The 25494-nt window shown below is 42.9% G+C and overlaps 3 protein-coding genes and 1 long non-coding RNA gene across 6 annotated transcripts; 3 read left to right on the forward strand and 1 right to left on the reverse strand.

Annotated features, from left to right (window-relative positions):
- The first annotated feature begins 6598 nt into the window (after window positions 1-6598).
- LOC131662737 (allatostatin A-like) lies at window positions 6599-17161 on the forward strand. Its single transcript, XM_058932610.1, has 4 exons — window positions 6599-6798; window positions 14461-14790; window positions 15612-16116; window positions 16498-17161. Exons 2-4 carry the CDS (start codon window positions 14500-14502, stop codon window positions 16623-16625), a joined length of 924 nt encoding a protein of 307 aa, XP_058788593.1. The 5' UTR covers window positions 6599-6798; window positions 14461-14499; the 3' UTR covers window positions 16626-17161.
- Window positions 17162-17668: 507 nt separating this feature from the next.
- Window positions 17669-19030, forward strand: LOC131662817 (uncharacterized). Of its 2 annotated transcripts, XR_009301806.1 has the most exons (4): window positions 17669-17790; window positions 18101-18115; window positions 18231-18442; window positions 18519-19030. It is a non-coding gene; the product is annotated as an uncharacterized LOC131662817 (long non-coding RNA). The 2 variants fall into 2 exon arrangements; XR_009301805.1 differs by having other exon boundaries at window positions 18231-19030.
- A 931-nt stretch (window positions 19031-19961) lies between these two features.
- Window positions 19962-23388, forward strand: LOC131675789 (cytochrome P450 4C1-like). 2 transcript variants are annotated; one of them, XM_058954932.1, is made up of 12 exons: window positions 19962-20312; window positions 20489-20598; window positions 20677-20770; window positions 20853-21038; window positions 21107-21203; window positions 21663-21762; window positions 21828-21930; window positions 22036-22142; window positions 22281-22349; window positions 22421-22589; window positions 22776-22955; window positions 23046-23388. In XM_058954932.1, exons 1-12 carry the CDS (start codon window positions 20162-20164, stop codon window positions 23207-23209), a joined length of 1530 nt encoding a protein of 509 aa, XP_058810915.1. In that variant the 5' UTR covers window positions 19962-20161; the 3' UTR covers window positions 23210-23388. The 2 variants fall into 2 exon arrangements, with proteins under 2 accessions (XP_058810915.1, XP_058810916.1); XM_058954933.1 differs by having other exon boundaries at window positions 22834-22955; window positions 23046-23184.
- Window position 23389: 1 nt separating this feature from the next.
- On the reverse strand, window positions 23390-25305 carry LOC131675790 (F-box only protein 39-like). Its single transcript, XM_058954935.1, has 7 exons — window positions 25114-25305; window positions 24814-25046; window positions 24579-24743; window positions 24276-24502; window positions 24035-24193; window positions 23792-23956; window positions 23390-23523 (listed from the first exon to the last, which is right to left on the reverse strand). Exons 1-7 carry the CDS (start codon window positions 25303-25305, stop codon window positions 23390-23392), a joined length of 1275 nt encoding a protein of 424 aa, XP_058810918.1.
- Between the last annotated feature and the right edge of the window lie 189 nt (window positions 25306-25494).

Here is a 25494-nt window from a genome sequence, read left to right on the forward strand (position 1 = left end):
GATCATTTTTTTCTTTGATTATTTCGTTGAACGGACTGGATATTCGTTTTTAAATAAAATCATAAATTCAAAATCATTTGGAATTGAAAACTCGTTCACAAAGATATAAATAATCATTTTACTCGATGCAACAGTCAGGCCGAACGGAAATGTCGAAACTGCACAATGAAATGTATTACTGTAAAACGCGTAATGACAAATTCGCGAGATTTAATATTTGAAGAAGCGACGAAATGAAGTGTGTCTTGGTGGTTAAAGACGGATTAATAAGAAAGAGCAGCGGTCATCGATTCCAAGAAGCAATATAATGGTATCGGTGCGCCGGGCGGAAAAACACAGTTGAATAAAGCGCAGTGAAATTCTGATTAGGTTTCGCAATGCGCAGGCAAAGCGAGAACGAGGCCGCATCGGTACAAGGCGCAGTACCGCGAGCTCGACGCCGACGATAATCCGGCGGAAGTCGGAGCAGCGACGACGGCGTACCCGGCGAACCCGTACGTCTTCTCGGCCGAGGACTACGATATACTGCAGCACGCGGAAAGCTTGCAGGGAGCGCGCTCGATCGTCTCGTACGAGCCGCAGCGACTCGACGCGTTCAGGAAGTCCTCGGAAATGAGTTTCGGTAAGAGTGCTAATAACCCACGCCACGGCGATTCCCACTCGAGGGCGTCGATTAATTTGTCCCCGGACGCGCGGCATTTCAGAGTGGACCAGCACATTTTCACCAATGACTGCGCAACAACCGTCGCTCCCCGATCGCAAGTTTTATAAATTTCCAAGGAAGAAATCGACGAGGCTTCGTGATGCCGGCCCGAAGAATGAGACGAGCTTGGCATATCAATCGACGCCTAATCGACGACGCCGCGTCGTCGCATCCACTTCTACGACGACGACGACGACGACGACAACGACGACGACGACTTCGACGAAGCCGCAGCTGCACACTCCGGCGACCGCTGATCGAAAACGCGCCAACGTTACGAGACAGCAGCGTTCCGGAACTCAAAGCAAGGACGAGATTATCGATCAACAAGCCGCCGGCTTGATGTTCATCTTGAACGACAGGATACCACGGCCCTTTGGCTTCACCACCGAGACCGCCTTTACCAGCACGAAGGGTCACAGTCTGCCTTCGAGACAGTACGACCGTCGGCCGACTACTTCTGTAAATCCGCCACTTCATTTTCCGTTTGTGATTGGTGTCTGCTCATTCCCGTCGATCTAACGCCAACTGTTTGGTTTAGGACGCTGTCCCGACGAGAGCAGAGCCAAACGTGTTGTCGAGGCATACTTCAACGATAGAAATCCCGTACTACGGGAATCTTGATGTGTTAACGACGCAATCGCCGCCGACGGTCTTCACGATCCCCAATAGGAGACCCCGGCCAGCCTCATCGGTCCAACCGCCGACTACCACGCAACAGCAGTCGCGTCAAACCGAGCCGATTTACCACACGGCCGTTCCTCCCGAGCATAATCGATCGACGGAAGGAGGAGCGTCGGTCGAAGAGTCAGCGAATCTACGGATTGTTTACAGCGACGTGCCCATCGTGGAGAAAGTTGACGACGACAACGTCGACGACGACGATGTCGACGACGAGTCGAGCGAGGTCCCATCGACCGTCGGTCCTAATGTGGCGACGGATGACAATCGTCAAGAATACAGTTACAGTCACGTGGAACGCTACGAGGAGCCGTTGGAAACGACGAAGGAAGACGACGAAGCGGAGGACGCCGAGCAGGCCAGCGGTCAGATCGTTCCCGTGGCCGAGGTACAGGATCTCGTGTCGGAGGGAGATCACCAACACAAGGCACAGCACAAGCATGACGGGGACACAGAGGAAAATGTCTCGGCAGAGCACAACGAAGCAGATCATCACGAGGAAGGCGATAAGGGGCACAAGGTGCGTTTAAGCTTTTTCGTTTGCTTTCGCTCTGCGTAGACGTCGATTCGGGCAACGAAAAGCAATATTTAAAATGCTTTGCTCTGGAAAAAGGGTTACAAGAATTATCACGAGCACGAGGACGCCGAGAAGGGTCACCGCGTGGACGAGGACCACGACAAACATTACGGGGAAGAGACCGGCAAGGCAAAGAAGAATCACGAGGTGGGCACTTATGAAGAGGAAGGCGAGCGCGGCGAGGAGGGCGAAAAGAAGAAAGCCTTCTACGAGAAGGGCAAGCACAACAAGGGACACAGCACCAAAGGCGAACACGTGGTGCACAAAAAGGTTTGTTTGAATGCCCTGTTTTAATGACGCCCTTGAGGAGGTCCGATAATTAACGGCTCCACTCGCATTAAAGGACATGTTCGAGAAGAAAATCGAATTTTACGACGAATCCCACGAGGGTGCCGACGAGGAGAAGCAAGCTGGCTACCACCGCGAGAATCACGGCAAAAAGGGCCACCACCACAAGAAGGCGCGCCATCACGGGGGTCACGGTGAGACCCATCACGGTCGTAAAGGTCACCACGAGAAGGGACACCATCATCACACGAAGAAGGGCTATCACAAGGAGGAAGGCGACGGCGACCGATATGACCACGAGGAGAAATACGGCAAGAAAGGCGGGCACGAAGGTGCCAAGAGCTGGTATCACAAGAAAGGAATGCGTCGATAAGGCTCTACGAAATAATTGCCGAATAACGCTACACGTCGCGTCGAGTCGTTTGACAACATTGCTCGAGTATTGCTCCCGTCCTCATTTTTCGTTTATTCGAGTCGCTGCTGTTTTGGTAGATCAACGAGTTTCGAGCGTTCAGCACATTGCAGGAAAATATTAAGATATTTCAGTTCAACGGTAAATCTTTGTACGAAAAGAATCGTAGCGCGGTCAACGCGATGTTCTTTATACAACGCGTAATCTTCAAGGTCAGTAAACGTAGAATCCCGCAAAAATTGATCGGCTGACAGGCGATGACAAGGAGAGAGAGAGAGAGAGAGAGAGAGAGAGGTTTCACTTGTGATTATCAGTACAGTTAAGCGAACGCAGTTGTACATAGTTTATTTTTGAGATACGTAAGCACATTGTCTCCGCTAATAATGTAATATTGTAATAAATACACTGAAGAAAGCTGAGAATAATGATTATTACGTTAGGTAAAAAACAGGCGTGATACGGCGACCAACCAATTTGCTCGGCGCGTTAGCCGTGCAGCTTGATAAGATCGATGAAGAATAAGAGGAGCAAGAAGCAGGCAATCAAGCGGCCAACGCGTGGAACGAATGTTTTAATAACCCGCGGCGGCGGCGGCGGCGGCGCCTCATCGCGCTGCGGTTTTCATATCGCGACTAATGAACGCGCGCTCGGCGATGAGCTTGCGGTCCGCCCGGCCGCCGCTGGGAGAACACTAAAGTACAATCGCGCTTTGGCTCGCGACTAACGGCCGCTAGAAATTTTCATAGCAGCGCCTCGCGCCGCTATGCCGATCTCGCGCTTTGTACGCTTCGGAGACGCGCCATTGAGCAGCCGCGCTGTTGCCAAAGCGATCGCGTCAATATCGACGCACTCGATTAATTATTTATTCACTGGTCGCGCGCAGCTGGCGTTCATCAGCCACTCGCCGGATGGATTAATATTTCGCCTCGGTCGAAAAATCCGATCAACAATAATTACGATCCTGGCGTATTTCGATATTGCCCGTTATTATCACGCTTGGCATTGGCAACGTTTACATATTAACATGCGAATTTCACGTTAGCCATTGGTTTGGAATTTGACGTTCAAATTTAGATGCATGTCATCGTACGCGCCGCGTAAAACGCGTCGAAACGTTTAGTACGAATGACAATTAAATTGGCATTGTGTTTGCGACATTGTTTCACATTTGCACGGGCGAGTTGCGAGAGCGTAGCCCGTTTTTCTTTTAGAAATTACGCGCGCGAGAAGCGTCGTCGGAACGTTCGACGATCCGCAGGCCAGCGGACAGTCCGCGAGCACGCGTAGGACTGGCGCGAGGGCCGAACCTCTGGAGCCTGCTGCTCAAGGTCGTCAAACTTTACAGCTGCTCCGCGCCTCTCTGTCGGCTCATCGATCGGGCGGCGGCCGCCTATTGTCGCTATTGCATCGCTACTCGACGCCGTTGACGTCGGTACCACGCGTTATCGGACTCTCGTCTAGCAGACAAACGAAGGAAGTGACCTCGCGCCTGTCGGGGGAGGAAGAGATTGGAAGATCATAAAGACGATACGCGCAACTTTTCTTGCTTTTCATTTTGGCATCAAATGCGTGACCTGACTGCCTATGTAACTTGGTCCGACGCTTGATGGGACTCGCACGACTAACCCCCTTTCTCTCGATTGCCTGGCGCGACACCTAATCTATTGTGCAGCACACCAACGCTCTCCTCCTTTTTGCTTTCTTTTTATCCTCCTATTTGATCGGCTTCGCTTCTCTCTGCTTGCAACTGCTTCTCACTGTCAAAGCGACTCTGCCCAATGAGTGTTTTTCCCTATCCCACTCGATTGCTTTTATTGCGTTTTGATCAACGAATTGACTGGCCGACGTGTTTATATTTACAAGGTAAACTTCCAACGAAAGCGTCCTTTACTTGGGCAACTTATTAACTGATTGCAGATAGACGCGCGAAAAATTGTGATTAATTTATCAAATCGCGAGCGAAGTGAGTTTGAATTCCAATTCGAGCGTTGATGATTTTTGAAAGCTCTGTAATTTCACACTTGGGTAACAAGCATTTGCACATTTGATGTTCAATAGTGATCACATTTGCTTCAAAAACTATTTCTATTGTACGCGGGATCATATATACCGGCACAATTTCAGACGGCAGTCGCGCGCGCCAGTAGTACAAACCGAGTTCAGTCAGCCAACTAACGAGTATCGCTCAGTACGAACTTCAATCTGCATTGGCAAAAAGAGGATAAGCCGTTTGTTAGTTTCTCGCTGAAAACTGTTGCTAAACTAGCGCGGCGTCCGCATGCGTCACTTTGAAAATTTAAAAACTAAAAGTTCGACCAAGCGGACAATCAAACGGACAGTGGGAAACAAAATTGCTGCACTCAGCTTGATTGCACGTAAAAGCGACGTGTAATTAACAAGTAGCAAGTGAATCGCAATGATTCAGTCGGCATTGTTCTACCGCGCTTTTGAACATTGCACAGTCCTTTTGTGTGGCCTCTGCGTGGACTTGTGAGCCGATAATTATTTCATGACGGCTGACGATCAGTAATATTTTGCTTTACGAGCAGCTGCATGGATGCTGCAAAAGTTTTCTTCGATATTAAGTTTCGATGATGCAAAAATATAACGGCTTACTGCAATTAGAATAGAACGTCGAGTAGCTTTCGTACTTTCCCTCGTGCGTAATTATAAGATTCGTCGAGCTTTCGTCCGTTCAAACAATTTACAAACTATACGTAAAATAAGTTTCATTCCGCGAAATTGTCATCACTATTGGTCATCGTGAAAAGCCGCAGTGAAGCAGAAAAAAAAGGCCACTGCGTTCCTTCATCGCAAATCGAGCGAACTAGTAAAACAGAACAAAGAAAAGTGAGCCGACGAAGGGAGGCCTGAGCGTGACGAAAAAGTATCGAGAATCGTAGCTTAACTGGAAAGGTGTGGATCAATTAGGGCTAGGAGAACGGCGCGAGGCAATAACGATACTTCGATGGGCCGTGGACAGTAATCGCCACCACGAGTCTTACCCAATCACACTGTGAACGTTCGTGGCGCGCGCGATTCAAGGATAAATTTGGCGTCAGTCTGATCCCTTGAGAAAGGGAAGAGAAGAGTTTTGTTTGTGCAAATGAAACCTCGACCCTCCCCAACTGCTCCCCGGTCAAATTAATTTTCGAACGTGGCGCTTTTGTCTCTCTCTATTTTCCTCGGCAGTAATTAGCGACCGACTGCAAGGCACCTCGGATCGCTCGTTAGCGAGGACGAAGGCGAGCCGTATTTATAAATCTGCGTCGCATCACGCGCGTTTCGAGTTATTCCATGAAAAAGTCACAAACCGTCGACTGAGGCACATCCGACCGTTCTGTCGCGACAACGCGAGTGCCAGCTTCATAATGCAAGGCTCTTGCTTGCGCTGCATCGCGTCGTTAATGCACAGTCACCGGGCGTTAAGCTCGGATTCGTCCTGTCACTTCCGCTCGCAATTTTAAAAAGTGCACTTAATAATTAACAGCGAGGGAGAGCCTGCTCAAATCGCTTTTCGGCCCAGTAATCTAAAATGCAAAGGCGAATCGAAGAGTGAACGTTGACGCGTCCACTGGATGAGTCATCGAAGTGAATTGCTCTTCGCTGAAAATGCAGCTAATCGAAAGAAGAAGATAAAAACACTGCCAATCACCTTCTCCATGCCTGCAAAGTCGAGCCGAATCTTTGCATCCGCACCCGTGGTCATCGAGTAGTTTGCCGTCCCTTCCGGCAGTCACTCGCCGGCTAAAATTTCAATAACAATCTAGCGATACGATCCCCCGAATCGTTAGAAAAGGGCACCGAAGGAGCGCGAGCATGAGAGAGGAAGTCAGAGTGCGAGAGAGAGAGGGCGCGCGGACGCGCGGTTATATTCACGGGGGGTTGGTCGCGAGCGAGAAGAGCGCGCGAGAGAGTGGATATAGGGGGCTGCGAGCGCGGCGGCAGCGTCATTCAGCTGGCGCGCGTTGCGTGCGTTCTTGTGCGTCGCGCTCGGGTCAGAAGTTGGACGAGCTTGCAGGCTTACACGGCAGGACACACGGCGCGCAGTGCGACACCTTGTGCGAGAGGAAGATTCGCGAGGGCGAACGGCCTCGGAGGACTGAGCCGTTTACAGGATTCGAGTTGCAGCAACAGGTGAGGAGGTACGTCAGCTCCGTGCGCAACAGGCGCCTCTCCTCTTTTGTTTTCCCTCTTTCTCCTAACTCGCCTTGTGCCTCGCCTCGCCTTCCTGTGACGAGTGTGCAAAAGGAAGTGATTCATTCGACGGCTCGGACGCTCGCGTAGTTGCCGTCAAGCAGAAGACTCCGTACGGACGATTTTCGAAGTGGAAGTGCATTCCGTCTTCTTGCCTCCGCGGCAAGAGAGCGAAAATCGCACGTCGGGTCGACTCGTTCGTTCGGACTCCGGCTAATTCATTTCATTAAAATCGGCATAAAATACAATTCCCTGGGAAAATTCTATGCAGCGTTGCCTATCCGAAAATAATACAGCTTTTCGACACGCATGCTTACTATAGAAGTGCACTGGGCATCGATAACGACGATAACGTCACTTATACAAATTTCTTCGTTATTTTGAAATTCAATAAAGGATGATAAACAATAGCTTTAATATCATTGCAAATTCGAATTTCACGAGTCAAAATACGTCGCGAGCATATGTTGCTTTACGTTCTTGCTCGAAATATTGACCCTTGCAGAGCTTCGAAATCGTAAATTCTCCGTAAACATCTCAATTTCGTAGTTTTATTATAGCAATGAGTTTTTTATGCAGTGCTATAGTTTTGAAAGCTCGTCGAGGGTTGAAATGTTGATATAAAAATAAACGAAGATATAGTTTTCAACGTATTTTGACCTGTATAATTTGAATTAAACGTCAGAGTAACTTTGTCATCTATCATTTTTCATAAGATTATAAGAAACAATGAAAATTCATCTTCTTTTGATCGATCGTTTTCAGGATGATAGAAAAAAGTGTCCTACGGATGCGCACATGTCAATAGGTAGCCACGTTATACTACGTAAATCTAATAAATAATATTCTGTCGACGAATTATTCTGTTGAATAAAAAAAAGGCGATTTGCATATCGAAATATTCATAACGGTATCATCTATCGCATCCCTCACTCGACTTTTGTTTTTTATTCCAATTCTCACACATAGTTTCTCTGTGATAATCCTTCGAATTTTACGCTTGCTCGATCAACGTCCGTGCCAATCGCAGCTGCTTTCGACGCAAATAAACTCGACCGTTGCAGTATGCCACTCGTGTCTCTAATTCGCATGACTTCTTTTATTCGATAATGAGTTTTTCTTTTCTCCCTCATCAGAATCGAATGTGAGCGAGAGGTAGGGCGTATATTTTCATGAAACTTCTGCGTTGATCGAATTGACGCGAATAAGATAATCCGATAGCTCACCGTTAATTAGGTAATTACACATTTGCTTTAATCGCGTTCTTGGCCGTGGCTTTGTTAAATTATTATCCTTGGCTCTGCAGCTTTGAGCATTGAGTTCCAGATTACCATTTAATTGTTCTAAAAGAAAAAACATGAGATTTAATTAAAAAATTTTTCTCTGTCCTAGGAAGAAAGTCATTAGCGAGTTAACTGAAATTTACCGTAAGAGCAGTCTCAGTTTGTGAAACAAGGAAACACGTTCTCACACGAATTATTTTAGCAACTAGACAAGATAGCAGTATCGTTTGTTTCCTTTGAAACTCCAAAGTTGTCAAGGCTTAAAATTAGCCGGACGCGCAGAGTTCCGCAAAAAGAAAGGATCACCGAGAAAAGAACCAGCAGATAAAGTGGAATTGATAAAACAAATGAATTTTCGCGATGTGCTAGAAAGTAGCTTGTTACGATGATGACGTACGGAAAGACGTTGCACCTCTGCTGTTGAAATAATAACGCAAAGCTACGATGCTCATTACAGTTGCATATACGCGACAGCGTTCGCTAGCGAGCTAATGAGCACTTGAATGATGCGTTCGCGAATTTCGGCTGACGTCGACAATCGAAACCTGGCGTTCTCGCGAGCCTTCAAAGAAGTTTCAGGGGAATGGAACGGTGTCAATTTTAATCGAGGATTGCCGGCGGATAATTCGAACAGTCACTTTAGCGGGCCGTATTCCGATTGATTATTTACGCAATTTAATCAATTAACAAATGAGATGTCGCATTTAGCGAAACCCACACGAAGTGATTGCAAATCGTCAGAGCACTTTGTCTTGCGCATTATAAAATATCAAACGGCAATGCTTTAGTTGGACCCTCGGCGCTCGTAAAAGGATAAGCGATTTTTTAATAACTTCCGAGGTTAAGTATTGTTTGCCCCGAGGAGGTTGCTAATAACGAAATATTAGAGTCCATTGTCTGACCAATGTCGACCCTATTCTACTTGGCGCTCGTTTTCGCCGAAAGCCAGGCTCGAACAACAGCTCTGACTGGTTTTCCAAAAGAAGGCAAGCTCGTAAGTCACCGCGAGAGATAGTTATTAAAGAGAGAGGCAGTGCTTGACGAGGAAATTAAAAAAGCAAGTGACTTCGTATACCACGACAACGGCTTGTTTGCGACTCAAATTTCGCTGCCCACGCTCCGCAAATCCCTGGAACAATACGATCGATTCGACCTTTTCTTCGAGGATTGTTGTTTTTGGCCGTCGGCAATTTCTTTTGTAGCTGCGAGTTTTTACGAGATGACAAAAGGCGATGCTATTTTTCTTCAAACAGGCAAACGTCAACAACTGGAGCCATCCAACTAATCCAATAAGCACACGCGCAATCGACTTTTGCTGAAAAGTCGGAGAGATATGGGCAAATTCGGTTGCTTGGATAGGTAATTCTGCGGTCGCTTCAAGAAAATGGCGCGGTTGTCCTTTTCATTCTCCGTTCGCTTTCACCGATCCGACGTGCGATACGAGCCAATGGCTATCTTAATGACAATACTCTCTCCTTATGTACGTCGATCGCCTCGTGTGTAAACAGACGCACACGCACGGGATACAATTTCATTTCACAGGGTGTCAGTGCCGATCCAGGAATACCGGGACGACGTTAACATTGTTGCTCTTATTAGTGGACGTAGACGCGTGAACGTTACCCGTGTTAACGCGGCTGTCGATCAAGTGTCTTGCTTATGCCGTGAGACGAGGCAAAAAACGAACGCTTCGCTGATTTCTCATATCTGGTTATTGAGTCCTGTGCTGCCGCGATGCCCGTGATGGGAAGTTCGTATAGGTAGATGCTGTTTGCTCGGCAATGGCTAATTTTAAATTGAAGCGCCAGAGTTGCGAGAGGCGTGCGATTAAAAAGGAAATAACTAGTCAGATCATCAGATCTAAATCTAAGTTGAAACGCTTTTCCCGAGCCGTTTACTGTCGTGCCAAATTGGGCAATCCGACTCGATTTCGTTAATTTTAATTGATAATAGCGTTGAGTTCACTTGAGATTGGTTCGTCGCGTTTAACGTTGTCGTCGCACAATTATTCCGCATTTGCGAATTGGCAATTCGTGGGGTTCGCATAAACATTGCCGCAAAACGTAATAACAATAAATGTCTGGTTATATCACGATCCGTTCGCCGAAGCATATTTATTTCAGCCCTTCATCTACGATACGCGCGTATCTGTCAGAACTCCCCTGATAATTGAACGCCAAGACCATAATTCTCCATACAAGAATATTCCCACTCGAATGAATTCAGCGACAAGTCTCTTATGCTCCTTCGCTCATAAATAGCTTTCTACCTCAAGAAACTCCGATGTAGATAGCTTTGCGAAGTCGAAAAGAAAAAAGGCAACTTGCCTACGCTCGAGCTTTTGAAATTTTTGCCGGCTGGGTGTATCGAGGGTGCACGAGATGATCCGTATTGTAAAGTTAACGCGCGAGCAAGCAATGCATAAATCTTGATTTCCTCGAACTTAGAAGTGCAGCTATATGTGTATACCAGGCAAATAAAAGTCGCCACGGATTTGAAAAAATCCCACATTTTTCACGCTTCGCTGACGTCCCCTTGGAAAACATGCTTCTGAAAGGATGACAAAGGATTCTAAAATGCTCATTTCCTTCGTCGGTAACGTCGACAACGAAAACGAGCAACAAGACCAACAACGACGCGACTCGTGAAACGTTGACGGACGATCGCCACGTGAAACAAATTCCGTAAATCTCGAAAGGACGATTGACGCGAGAAAAATGAGCGATAGAGTTTACAAAGTCGCGCGACATTCTCCTCGCTGTTTTCGCGGGTAGCCCCCGATGCGCCGTTTGGAATGAGAAAACGACACAATGAGAGGTAAACCTGGAAAATCCCCAGTTTCATTCCGGCCGCTTTCACGGCTACCCTCCGAACAATGCCGAGACTGATCTGTTCCTCTCCGGGCCGCCGCCGTCGCCCCGTGGAGTATCACGACTGGCGAGCGTTATTGCGCAAAATTAACATACATTTCAATGACGCCGTCGTCACGACAGAATGAATTGGCTTCTCCTCCCACACTCGGCGAAGACAATTCAGTACGCAAAATTAAGAATTCACGTGCAGACTATTTAATGAAAAGCCACTTGAAAGAGGAAAGAATCCCGACCGGAAGGTATAAAGTTAATACCACTGAAATGAAAGAAGCGTAAAAATAAAGTAAAATCACGGTGAACGCGGTGACCAGTTGTCGGTAATAGGCCCTCTCGTTTTCCTTCACGATTGTTTCCTCGAGTGCCTTCTCTCCGCGTGAGACGAGCTTTATAAAGGGATTTTAACGGCGATTTCGCAGCTCGTCCCATTTTTTTTTACCCGCTCGTAAAGCGACGCTGGTCCGAGTTTTATACCCTGCGCGCATAATGATGAGCAGACGGTACGATGTACGAGTATGTACATATATGTTCGCAAGATTGCAACTTATGAATCTCCCGCGCTCACGCTGGACTTTATTATTTTCCGACTTTTCAGAGGTTAGATGTTATTTTGTTGACTCGACACTTCAGGGAGATTGAAATCTTTCGTAATGTAGCGCCATAAAAGGGGCGTAAGGCTGTGCCGATAATGTATAATGGTCGTTATATACGAATACCCTCCAAGTGAAATACTTTATTATCGAATCGATCGTCGAGTGTAACTGAAGATTGCAAGGGGAATAAATTCTAATTGGATTTTCAAAAATCAACGATCAAGGGGTAAAAGTCAGAGTACCGTCAGGCGATCGACAACCAAGCCAAAAAATTACTTCCAATCATAGCGCTTTTTGCGGGGATTTGCCGACATAAAAAAAGGCTTATTGGCCGATAAATTTCAAATTCAATAACTGCCTTTGAATGGCATCAATCGTTAAATAAAACAGCTCATCTATTCCGAACGAAATTTGTCGCGAGCAACAAATTACTTTTATGGGAGAAGATGCGCGACGAAAGTGAGTGCCTCCATTGAAAATTTAATAAATGTTTATAACACGAACGATAGAAATAAATTATTCTATTTGTGTGGATTCTCTTCACTTATACGACGTTATCGGCCAATCTACGCGGTACGGCTGTCGTGAATTTTTGAACGCCACTGCATTGTGAGTTTCCTCAGCTCAAATAATGTTGCTGCAGCAAGTTGGACAAGCGTCTTGCAAATTGCGAGGTTTGTGCTTGGAAAATAGACTAATTAAAAGATAATATTGAATGAATAACGCTTTTATTAATGAGTGTATTAATTAAATTGGATAATCATTATCAGAAACATTTTTATTAATGTAGGACCTTCATGAAAGGCTTAGTGATATTTAGGAATTAAGTTGTGGTATTTCCATGCCAACGGTCGTTTCAACTTTGCTAATGGTAGATCATTGCAATCTTACTTTTTCTTAATAGTGGTTTGAATGTTTGATTTGGGAATAAATAGAAACTGTCGTCTGTCGCGACTAAGGCCGCTACGATGAAGTTTCCGGTCGGGTTGCAAGGACCAATTCCGAAAAGAGCTTGCGCTGGCGACGCGTCGCATCCGAGTGTTTCAGTGACAAAGTGGATGCTTTCACGACGCGCCAACGAGAAACAATTTGCTGAAAAGCCTCAATAAGCAAATAACGATGATCAACTAATCACCGGCGTCCTGCGCGAGTCGTGATAAAACGCGTCGCGCGCTCCATATTCGCGCCACGGGTAGATTGCCGAGTGTGATCTGCCGTGGCTTCGAATTGGAGCACGCGAGACGCGACGCCCAGCTGGGACACAATTTCGTAAAGCAGCAGCGGCACGAATTCGAGGCGCAAACTCGATTGCCTCGCGCGCTGCAGACACAGCCATATACTTTACACACTAATCCCGCGCCACTTCTCGCCTGTCGCTTGCACTTTTCGCGCGGCGTCTCTGCGTTTTTCACGGTGGTTTCTGGCTTCCTCTCTGAAGATCTTCTCGCGCGATTGCCGGTTTTCCCGCCATTTTTCAGGTCATTGGCAAAATTGCTCGATGGCTGATAGTAATTTGGGATGGCCTTTCTTCTATTCCTTTGAGCTGTGTCGCGTGTATTCTTTTCGTCGATTCGATAAAAAAAAACCGAGCCGAATCGAGAAGCTGACTTGTACTCCCTCAAAAATGCCGACAACTCTGCTTAAAGTTGAACGATGAGTGGGGTAAATTCTGACGCGCTGTCGTAAGAATCGACAGGGCGCAGCGCAAGCCACTCCGAAAAGCCATTCTCCTTGATTTTCTACGGCAAACATCCGATAGAATGGCGAGCGTAGTTGGCGAGAGAGAGAGAGAGAGAGAGAGAAGGGAAGATAAACTGGGAATCCTTGCGCTCTGATTATTTACGCCTCGGCGAAAGCCTCTCGATAGCCTTCGTCAACATACGCCCATCCCGTCGGACAGCGCGCCTGACGCGTCACCACGCACACAGGATCGCATCTGACTTTCAGCCGCCTCGTTGCGTCGGCTGTGTTGATCGTCTTACTCTTAAGCTCGGCCGTGCTTGTTTATGCAGAGTGCTCTGCTCTCGCCGTGTCGCTGGCCTGCGATCTCTCCACGCTGTTTGCGTCCAATAAGGCTCTTGACGTCAGCTAGATCTTCATTTTTCACTTGCCGACGAAACAGCGAGGCTCGAGCTTTCGTGGCGCGGTCGGAGACGGGACCAGATTAAAAGCAAATATCCGAGCGAGACGTAAAGAAGTGTACAGCCCGTCGAAAGTTCCGACGGTCGTTTCTCTTGATCGTCGCTCGTACTACTCTCTCTCTCTCTCTCTCTCTCTCTCTCTCTCTCTCTCTCTCTCTCTCTCTCTCTCTCTCTCTCTCTCTCTCTCTCTCTCTCTCTCTCTCTCTCTCTCTCTCTCTCTCTTGACGATCAAACCTGCGTTTCGCGCGATTGCCAAAGTTTTTTAATGAAAGGCTCTGAATAAGCAAACTTTCAGACTGAGCGCGATTAAATTTGATACAAGTTTTACAAGATATCGTCGCGCTGCATATTGTGTACACGGGAGGGTCGTTAGTTTTAATATTATCCGGCACGGCTGCTAGCGCGCAAGTCCGGTTCGTTTATTTCTCAAATAGCTCGTATCTATACAATGGCGTGAAGTTATCCTATGGACAATGGGACACCGGAATCACCAATCAATTAGACCACATTTTTCCGATTGCACCAATGCAATTTATTAAGAGCTCGGACGCTTTGCGAAATCCGAGTTTTTTCTTAAATATTCTTGTGACCAGTCCATGTCAAATTGTGCGCGTAATTTTTCAAAACCCGTTCCGTAAAAGAGAAGCGGCGAAACAATCAGCGACAGCAGACGCGGCAACTTGTCTCGGAGTAAAAGCAACGCAATTCTTTTCAGACGCAATCTCGTAGACAGCGACACGCTCGGCAGGAAGAGATGAGGTGCAGAACAAAGCTAATAGTGCTGTGCGCGTTGAGCATTCTCGGCGAGCCGTCGTTCGCGGCGAGCGAGTCTGCGTCAGCCACTTCATCCTCGTCGTCCGGGTCGTCGTCTCAATCGCCAGCCACAAGTTTTGCTGGCTACAGTTCACTGGGTGATACCAAGGATCAATTTTCCGGAGAGAAGAGAGCTTCTGCTTACCGCTCGGAGTTCAAGAGGCTACCGCTCTTTACTTTCGGTTTGGGCAAGCGGTTCGCGCCGAGCTTTGATGCCACGACATCAAACAAGGTCAGTCTCTTTTTCTCTCTCTCTCTCTCTCTCTCTCTCTCTCTCTCTCTCTCTCTCTCTTTCTCTCTTAATTAGCTATGAAATTAAACGATTACAAAGCAAATATTTTTTCAATTGTTCCTCGAGATAATTGTGCTCGCGTTGCGTAAAGTATATTTGTCACGTTAAGTTGCAATTATCATTTTCACGACAAAAAATATTATACTTTTTATTGTACTGTTTTAATGATATGGTTTAGTATATTTTTTCTTATGTGCCGAGTTATTGATAAAATTATTTTATCTAGCTCGTTATTCCCGTATCTATGTACAAGTCAGTATATTTTTTATTATTTTATCATTAACTAACTATTAACTAACTATTTTTTTACAATATCTCTATTATATTTACTTCACAACGTTGATATTTTATTTGCTAACATAGTCATAAAGTTATTCTGACTATAGATGGAACAAAAATGTTTTAGAAATAAATATCTTCGCGCTAAACATGTTATGAATTTCTTTAACATTACGACAATCTTCTGGAACTCCCGACCAATTTTTATATATTTCGATTCCGTCCAATTTATACTATTTTAATCTACGGATTACTGATATACTATAGAAAGCATCAAGAAAACTATGAAAAACTACGCGATTTGAAAAGGAGCAAAAAGGGGCAAAAAGGGACAAAAAGGGGCAAAAAGGGACATAGCTGAGGGCTAAAATCGACGTTATCCTTACATAATATAGGGATATATACGCGTATAAGACGCGGGCTATAAATTTGAAAAATGTAAATTTACGGGGGCGAATGAAAGGTGAAAACGAAATTCGTAGGTTCAACGAGGAAATTTCGCCTTCGGCATGGGTAAAAGGTCAGCTCTGCCTTTCTCGCTGGGACAGGACAAGCGACTAATCTCGAGGCTAATGACTACGGGACTTGGCAAGAGATCAATTTCAAGGTACATGACGACGGGCCTGGGTAAAAGGTCCATCTCAAGGTTGAGAACAACGGGCCTCGGCAAGAGACTGCCGAAAAATTACGTGATGGGATTGGGCAAGCGAGAAGAGTGGAAAAACGTAGGCTTCGGTTTGGGCAAGCGACTCACCTTCAATGACAAATCCTTCGGGCTGGGCAAAAGGACGAGCGGCATGCAATTCGGCTTGGGCAGGAGATCATCGAGCGGCATGCAATTCGGCTTGGGCAAAAGATCATCGAGCGGCATGTTCGGACTGGGCAAGAGGGACAACTACGACGACGAGGATGACGACGGGGTGATAGACTACGACCAAGCCCTCGACGCATATACGCAAGACAAGCGCAAGTTCGACCTCGGTTTAGGTAAGTGGGTTTGCATTCGTAATTGATGCGCGATCCTTTGACGTTCTTGCAGTCCACGGCACGTCGTTTGACAATTTACCCGGCCCCCTTCTCCCCTCTGCCCCCTAATGATTTATTCATCGATCGACAGATTTTACTCTCATTACCGATGCATTGCTTCCTAAATTCGTTCAATATTTTAAGACAGCATGGAAACTTGAACGTTTACTTTGAACTCACTTTTTTCAAGCCAAAATTTATCCATTGAATGAATGAAAGCCAGATGAAGTGTACGACTGACGCTGCAACTAAACGTTGAAGCATTAAAATTATGATATTAGATCGTTAAATTTTCTGAGTTGATCATGTTGAAATTGCACACATTTACTTTATTTTGGGCAGGTAAGCGGGTAATGGAGCTGTACAACGATTTACCGGAGGAAGAAAAACGCGGCAACAACTTGAACTTTGGCATGGGCAAGAGATACATCGAAGACGAGGATTACGAAGACGAAGCGCTCCTCGACTAAGCATTTAAAGTCAATCTGGCCGTTCGTTAATGATTATGCGCGGATGACCGTTTGGGTGGGAAAAGTACGCTTTCTGCTTAGAACTTAAGAGTTTCGAATGAGCTTGAAGCGAATGACGAGTAAGAAAGAATAAAAATAAATAAGCTAGAGCAAATCGTGAAACCAAATAATTTATCTCTCCGACATAAATGCAACTTTAAGCGTCAATTCATACCACTGATAAATTTGTAACTTGGAGCATGTCTGCAGGCGCGGAATCGAAAGTGAAGTCTCAGTACTTTTGTGGCTGTGCTATAATGAGAAGTTTCGCTCGCGCACCTGTCGCGCGCGAACTTTCGCGTTCGTTTACGTAAAGAGATAAGCCGAGCGACGATTATCACCGCTTTACGTGTAAACGCGCATCTCGCCGCGTACCTTATTCTCACACGTACTCCCGTCGCATTTCAATACACCTGCACGTTCATAAGCAAATATGTGTACTCTTTAATGGCATTTTGATCGACTAATCTGTATAGTGTCTCTGTAAAATAAATAATAAATCTAATCTAATTATACAGCTCTCGCTCTCTGCTAATCTCTACTCCAATTCTTTTCCTACGACTTCCAAACGCAAAACGACAAGCTCGCGCGAACACCGCTTCAAGATCGCACCCAATAATCAAGGATAAAGCAGTAAAATCATCAACATTTACGTAAGACAAGCGACAGTGAAATGTAGCTTATTAGTTTTTATTGCCTTGTCAAATTCAATATCTAGCGCATATTATATGCTCTATTTGAATTGGCTACGGAAGAACCTACGCGCGTGAATGCTGATCGATACGTGCCACGAAATAATGCCGTCGCGCTCGCTTTATCGTTATTCAACGTGTCCGGCCATCAATCATCTCTAGCCGGCGCTGGAAAATCGCTACGCAAACAGTATTCGCTAATCCCCCGCTCCTTCAAAATCCTGTAGTACGCGCACGGCACGTCGCGCAGCACGAATTCCATCCTATTTCGGAGTCGTTTCGACTCTATACCGACGCTCGTCTTCGTGGCGCTGGCAAGCCGTCTGGGATATAACGAATCAAAGTCATAAGGCGGTGTACCCGACGGGAGTACCAGCACAGCAGGCGCCGCCAGTCAGATCAATGCATCTCTCGAAATCGATGTACACTGTATGGTAAGTGCGCCTCGTTCGTTTGACTTATTTTCTCTCTTTTTGCTTTTAGCATGCCCGCAAGATTTATGGTTATGGTCTCATTTGCCTTTTATTGCACAAGTTCGATTACGCGGAGTATTGTACTTTTAAATTTTCAATTTAAAAACATACGAGAGGAGAATTGTACCCATGATTAAGAATCATTTCAATTTTATAAGAGTTGCATAATGCTTTTCAAATTCTTCTATTAAATTATTTATTACACGAATTTCACAGTCATGCTGGATTCGTTATTTCGGCTTTATAGACTGAACTATTTCATTGTTTTCAGCACTATCGGTAAACGGTAAGTTGTCATCATTCTCAATATGATATTTATCATAAGCAATGTTGTTACGTAATTTATTTACTTTTATTTATTTATTTTTAGATTTTTTATTAAAAATTTTCAACTTTTTCAGGAAAACTTGAAAAATTATCGAATATTATTTTTCTAATTTACGTCATCAAACATGATCAACCTGTACCTGATGCAACTCAAAAACTTTCTTGGGAAATGTTCATGAATATTGGATTTCATATTAATCTCATTGATATGCGCGTTTTTTATGAATTAGTACAAAACTACCCGTAGATAGCTCCCATAAAGATATAATAGGATGTACGTAATTTGGTAAGAAAAAAAATAAAAATGTTTATAAAAGAAAAGTTAAATTTAAAATAAATAATAGTACCCTCGTCGACGATAGATTTCGTCCACCCACGCTAATGCATTATGAATGGACTACGTATCGAATCAATTGTAGCGAGGGTGCATTTGCAATACTAATGCGGGAAAGGAGATATACATTTCGTAGAACGTGAGAAGTTTACGCGAGGAATTTCCTTTTCCTACATATGTTTTATTGTGCTGTTTGACACGACGAGCGCAAAATGCAATTTTTAGCACGTCTACTTTTCCAAGTTTGCGTAATGTTGCATTTTCGCACGCGGAGTGTCAAAATACCACAACCTGATAATCAAGATGGAAAGTGCACTCAACTTTCTCATATTATAATTTGCTTACCTTACACGCAACCTTCTGGAAGCTATTTTCAAATAAATATCTTACCCTTTGTTGTTATCAAATCTGCTTTAAATGAAATAAAGTAAATAAACTACAACGATAATTTCTGTTCTTAATGGATTATAAATTTACAAATTCTACGTAGACAGGTGAGTAGTTAATTTTTCGAATAAAATATATTCGGATAAAAGTACAGTGCAGCCAATTCGTACTTTATTGAAACTTAATGAGACGTACGAACAGTTTTTTAAAGACAGGTCACATACGTGCGGCTTACATAAATTAATAATATCATGAGTCAAGTGTTGATCGGCATTATAGCATTTGGAGATAGAACCCAAACTTAATAATTTAATAATTTGCCCACCTAATATTATTCGTTGAACTAGAAATTTTACCTCTTATCTTGTTCATCTTTTGGACAATCCAAGACAATGTTATATTTATTTCAAATAGCGATCTTCGATATTTATTCAGCTTCAGAATATTCCCAAACGTAATAAAAATGCAATAAAAAATAGAAAATATTATGAACTTATTAATTAAATTATTTATGTATTTCTATTTTGTATTAGGAATAAAAATTAGCGGTATGCATAATAGAGTATTGGTCAAGAGTAATATTTTTAATTTTTTAAAATTTATATTATAATATCAATTCGTTGGAAAATCTGTTTTTTAGGCACTTTATTATTTTCTCTTATTTCCGTCATTATGTAGGCTATATATTTTTAAAATAAACTAAAATTTTTATTGTGTAACTATTTAATTGTGGCACATAAAAGTCTATATTAAAATTTATAGGAAATAAAAAGTTTGTTTTGATGAAATATTACGATAATAAGTATTATAGATATATTTGACGAATGTGACGTAAATGTCAGAAAAATCGACGTATGTGATTGTAATAAGCCTTCGTGTATCATTATGATACGATTGATATGGCATGTCAACATTACTTGCAAGGATTGTCTGGAAACTAGTTTTAGTATTGCAGAAAATTTGTTAACATAGTAAGCAAAGGACGAATCGTGATCAACTCGTATTTTGCTTATAACTGACAAGTGGCTCGTCGAAAGAGTGTACCGAATTTATAACTCGTATTTCCATTGTAAATGGAAGTGTCTGCAAGAAACAGAAATTATTTATACGGTAATATCTGATATGATTGAATGAAAATCGTGACATCACGACTGATGTCTCATTTTATACACACGTTATATTATCGACACTTACTAAAGTACATTTGTATGACTTGAAAAAATACGAGACGAGAAATAAGAAGTAATCAAAAATAGAAAAGTTTAATTTTTTATATGCGACGCTATGATTGTTTACCTTATATCAGTGACATTGCTGTTAATATCTTTCCATATATATACTCGATATAGTAGATTTGGTAGATTAATTAACAAGATTCCAGGACCAAGGCCCTTACCATTTATTGGAAATTTACTTCAGTTCAACGTATCACGCGGTAAGTAGAATAAATTCATTTTAAAGTTGGAAATATACATGATCTGGAGCATTTAAATGTGTTTGGAGTATAAATAGTGAATTTACATTACATTAATGAAATTCTCATTCCACCACAGTGAACAAAGAAGGAATCATTTTGGTAAACATATGTAAAATCATATTTTTTTATTTTAGAAAAAGCATGGTCTAGAGTATGTGACTATTTTGATCAATATTATCCAATTTACAAATTATGGAGTGTTACAAGCGCTGCTGTTCTTCTCCGGCATCCAGACGATTTAAAAGTGCTCATATATTTAAAAAATATTAACTTCTGAAAAAATTCCTACGTTTTCAACATCAAATTTTATCGAACTTTCCAGATAATTCTATCTTGTAAAAAAAATATCGATAAATGCCCTGCAGGATATGGTACCGTTAAATATACAGGAAATAATGGAATCCTTTTTTCCGATGGTAAAAAATTTCTACAAAATTTCCGAAAACTCTTATATTATTTATTCCAAAACATCTTATGATATTTATGATCTTTATGAAGGTGATTACTGGCATCCAAGACGTAAAATATTAAACCCAGCATTTAACACTAATCTTTTACAAATTTATATGCATAAAATATGTAAGCGCGCAGCAAAATTTGCATTAGATCTTCGTTCTCAAGGTAATATCATCGTAGAAAATATCTCTCCAATATTTTTAAAATTCGCTTTGGCTGCTGTATGTGGTAAGTAGTATTAAATTATATAAAATTCAGCTGCGACGGAGAAAAAGTCTTTTTATTTTTGATAACAGAAGCAGTAATGGATTTCGACGTCGATTCTATGTCGGCTGAAGAAGAACAAAGATTTAGAGATACATTTATTGAACTTAGTGAAATAACAATGTACAGGTAAAAAATTATTTATCATATTTGCCAGAAATGTAATAATATATAATTTTCTCAAAATTAAAACTCATTGACGATATTATATTATTCTGATTACTGCACTGCGTTTCTGAAAAAAGTATTTTTCTAAATCTTCAATTTATTTCTTATTACCTGACAAAAAAACATTTTACTATTTTTAATATAAATAAAAAATTAATTACAATGGAGTATTTTAATCAATTTCTTTGAAGCAGTGACACAATCTCTTGCTAGTAAAATTAACGAGTTGAATTTATAATACGAGGCGATAACTACAAAAAAAACATTATCCTTTGAACTATTCTTTGTCAAAGTATCGATAAAAATATCATATCTATCTCAATCATTTTTTGGTTTTGAATATCAAATGATATGAAATAATCACGAATTATACTTTCAAGTTTGTTATGTATTGTAATGTATTGTTCTCCTCTTTCAAAGAGTTTGTAGACCATATATACTCGATTGGATGTTACCGTTTCTACCCATAGGAAAACGACTATCAAGAGTACATAAAGTTCTTGATGATTTTCGGACAAAGGTAATTATCTACTGAATTTCATATAATTATGAAAACAAATAGTTAATATATGGAATATATTTAAGATTACCAATGAACGACGTCGTTATCACGAACGTATAGGACACAGCGTTTTTAAAAGTCAAGTGGATGAATTGGAAGATGGTGTAGTTGGCGATGATATCAAAGGTGAGTTCAAACGTCATGAACTTTTAATTAAAAAAAGAAAATGCTATCAACTTATCTAATATTTTACCAACAAAATGAGTGAATCTGCTTTTCATTATGATACAGGATTAAGAAAAAATTTGGCTGTAGTAGATTTATTATTGATGGCTGAACAGAAAGGTTTAATTGATAACCATGGAGTTTTGGAAGAAGTGCTAGTTGTCGCCACTGCTGTAAGAATTTTTATAATGCAAAAAATATCACGAAAACTAGTTAGATTTTGCAGCATTAATTTTAAGTTTAAGTCTTATCATAGTTTTCAAATGCGCAATTTCAACTTTTATTAATGCAAAGACTAACATATTTCAAAGGGCTTTGAAACGACGGGAATGGCAATTTCTTTTCTTTTGGTATTATTAGCAGAAAATAAAAACATACAGGTATGTAATATTTATTGCCAAAGGCTATCAATATTTGTTCTGCTAAAAGTAATTATGATCCATCATTTTAGGATTTGGCTCGAGCAGAATTATTGAAAGAGTTAGGAAAAAATCACGATGGTATAACAATGGAACATGTTAAGAAATTGGAATATCTCGAACGCTGCGTAAAAGAATCTTTACGATTGTATCCTACCGCTCCCCACTACGGCCGTATAATAACCGAAGATATACAACTAAGTAAACCTTGAACGCATACCATTCATATTTTCGAATCTATCGATAGCTTAATTCATTTATTCCTGATTCAACGAACGTGACAAATAATCTCCTAATAATTCATTGTACATCAAAATCGAATGATTTTAGATTTATCTAAAGTAGTAGGAATAAGAATGGTCGTAATTAGTGTATTGTAAATTTTAGGCAAATATAAGCTCCCAGTAGGAGCTGAAGTATATATGAGCGCTTATGATCTTCATAGGGATCCTCATTTTTGGCCAGAGCCTAATAAATTTGACCCAGACAGATTTTTACCAGAAAATGTACAAAATCGGCATGCATTCGCTTATTTACCTTTTAGCGCTGGTCTACGCAATTGCATTGGTAGTTACTTTTTAAACTTATTTTGAAACTGATTATACACAAGCTTTGACACGTGACATGAAGAAATTATTATAATTGCTTATTTTGCAGGTCAAAAATTCGCAATAATGGAAATGAAGCTTATAGTTGCTCATATGCTGTACAACTTTTATTTTGAACCCATTGATTCGAGTGCCGATTTCAAATTTGCGCTCGATATTACTATGAAACTAGATGACATTCGCTTAAAATTTATTAGAAGGGACTCCAATTAAAAACATTTTTCTGACGTGCAAATACTTGCTGTACATTTCATTTTTGATTTTTATATATTTTTTAAGTGTTTGAAATAATTAGTATAAAAAGATGAATTTAGATAAAAACGTATCTGATAGATGTGAAAATTGTTTGGCATGATCATTTATTCAAACAAACGTTTAAAATCATATATTTTATTAGTCTGGATTTTCTATAGCAAAATCAACTCCTTGATATTTTATTTTGTGACTCATGTCCTGTTTAATGTCTCGCAGAAGCGCTCGATTAAAAGGGTTTAAATTTTTATGCTTGAAGTGAATAGTTTGATAACCTGTTGACACATTTAACGATGGTGATTAATTAAAAAAACATTCAACTGCAAACGAGTCGAAAGTTTCGGCAATGAAATTAAAAATAAGTAGTTACGCTGTTTGAAATTGTTATAAAATGCAAATTGTGAAATAGTCACATGACTTTGTATTCGATGGCAGAAAATAATAAACCCACCAAAACGACTAAAGAACCGTTGTAGCTATTAAACTTAGAGGTCATGGAACCGCGGACTTTATATATAAAGTCTTCGCTTTAACCATACTTACGAGCTCGGCAATCTATTGTGAGTCGACATATATCTCGTATAGTTTCCAGATTCCGCATTATTCCATCGTACTGAAGCCGCTTAAGTTTTTTACACTGGATCAGCATAGTAAGTATCAAATCGTCTAGCATCTCTCTGTTGTTCCGTAACTGCAGCAAGACTTCGTCTAAAAAAATTGACATAATTCCATCTTTGTGAAGAGGCTTCCATTCGATCCGATCCACGAAAGTTCTAAAAATCATACCCAAGGTATTGGTGTAATGATTGATCAAAAGACCAACGGTGCCGCGAAAGTTACGAGAGCGACTTTGGTCCCAAACATTGTGCCCGTACATTTGGAATTTGGCAAGAGGTACGCTCGGCAGCAACAAGTAGCTTAGATCTTCGTGATGCGATATATTCACTGGGAAGCCAAGGGAAGAAATAGACGTTTCGTGACTTTGGTCGGTCTAAACTTCTTTCTAACTCTACCTGAAACTACCTACCAAGCGTGTAAGAGACGCTGAGGTTGGGGCAAACGTTAACCAAATTTAGCCAAGTGGAGTCGTCGATGCGATGCTGTCTGCAGTCCGAATCTTTGACGAATACTTGCAGTTGCTCGAGAGTATTGGGTGAACCGGAGGCTAGTGCATTTAACGCGCCGTCTGAAAGTGCCGGGTAGTCGAGGCTCAGATATTTCAAAGCGCCTAGCCGTCCGATAAGTCTGAGGTATCTGTTGGCACAAAAGCGCGTTAGCGTGTGAATCGGTCCGATCGGTGGATTCGCGCGTCACGAGAGCAACCGCCGACCTGGCATTGTTGAAGGGAGCCTTCCAATCCTTGAAAGCCCCGTGTAGGTCCAGCCAGGCCAATCGAGCTCCGCTGATTCTCACGACGATCGCCAGCAGCCTCAGCGCATCGCTCAGTCCGAGATTGGCGTTGAACATATTCAGCTTCTCGAGAGTGGGTTGACATCTGCGGTGCGAATCGCGTATGGCAGAGCTGTGATCGAAAGTTCGGCCGCGAACGGGAAGCGAGCTCTCACGCGAGGAGGTCGCCCAGGGCGCGGAGCAGCTTGCCGGAATTGCCCCACTTGCTCGCGTAGTTCCAATTGGCGAGCACGAGCTCTCGAAGCTGCGGGTCCTGCGCGCGCACGGCGGCGAGGAAGTCCGCGCCCAGCTCCGCCTGGACACTGCGCGCGAGCCGCGGCTCACGACTGGCGCGACGCGGCCGCTCCCAAATCAGCTCCAAGCTCCGCATGTACTCGCCGTACTTTACCTGCGCGTCAGTTGCGCGTTACCGCTTGCGTTCCGCTGGGCTTACCGCGCGGCCGAGGGCTAAGCACCGCGAGCTCGCTGGTCAGAGTGTCGCCGAACGAAAAGTCTTGATCGACGTAGACGGTGCAGCGCCGCCAAAGGCACGGCGTGTCGAGACATCGCGCCCAGTGTCGGCAGGCCTGCGCGGCGTTCGCCCGGTCGCGACGCTCCAATCGACCGAACACCCGCGTCAGGATCAGCTCCGGCAGATGTTCCCACATCGCCAAACTTGCCTCCGTATCCTCATTATCTCTTCGGCTTCTCTTCGAGGTTACCGCGACTTTGTTTTTTCGGAACAAAACAAGCACAGAGGTTAGAGTTGCGAGGGCGCCGCGTTTTTGTTTCGCAGGGGCGCATCTGTTGCGAGTCATTTGGCGACTGGTGTCCATTTTTCAGTACATTTTTTCAAG

This window comes from Phymastichus coffea, unplaced genomic scaffold, assembly GCF_024137745.1.
Source record: "Phymastichus coffea isolate CEN01 unplaced genomic scaffold, Cenicafe_Pcof_1.1 PCOF00028, whole genome shotgun sequence".
NCBI lineage: Eukaryota > Metazoa > Arthropoda > Insecta > Hymenoptera > Eulophidae > Phymastichus > Phymastichus coffea.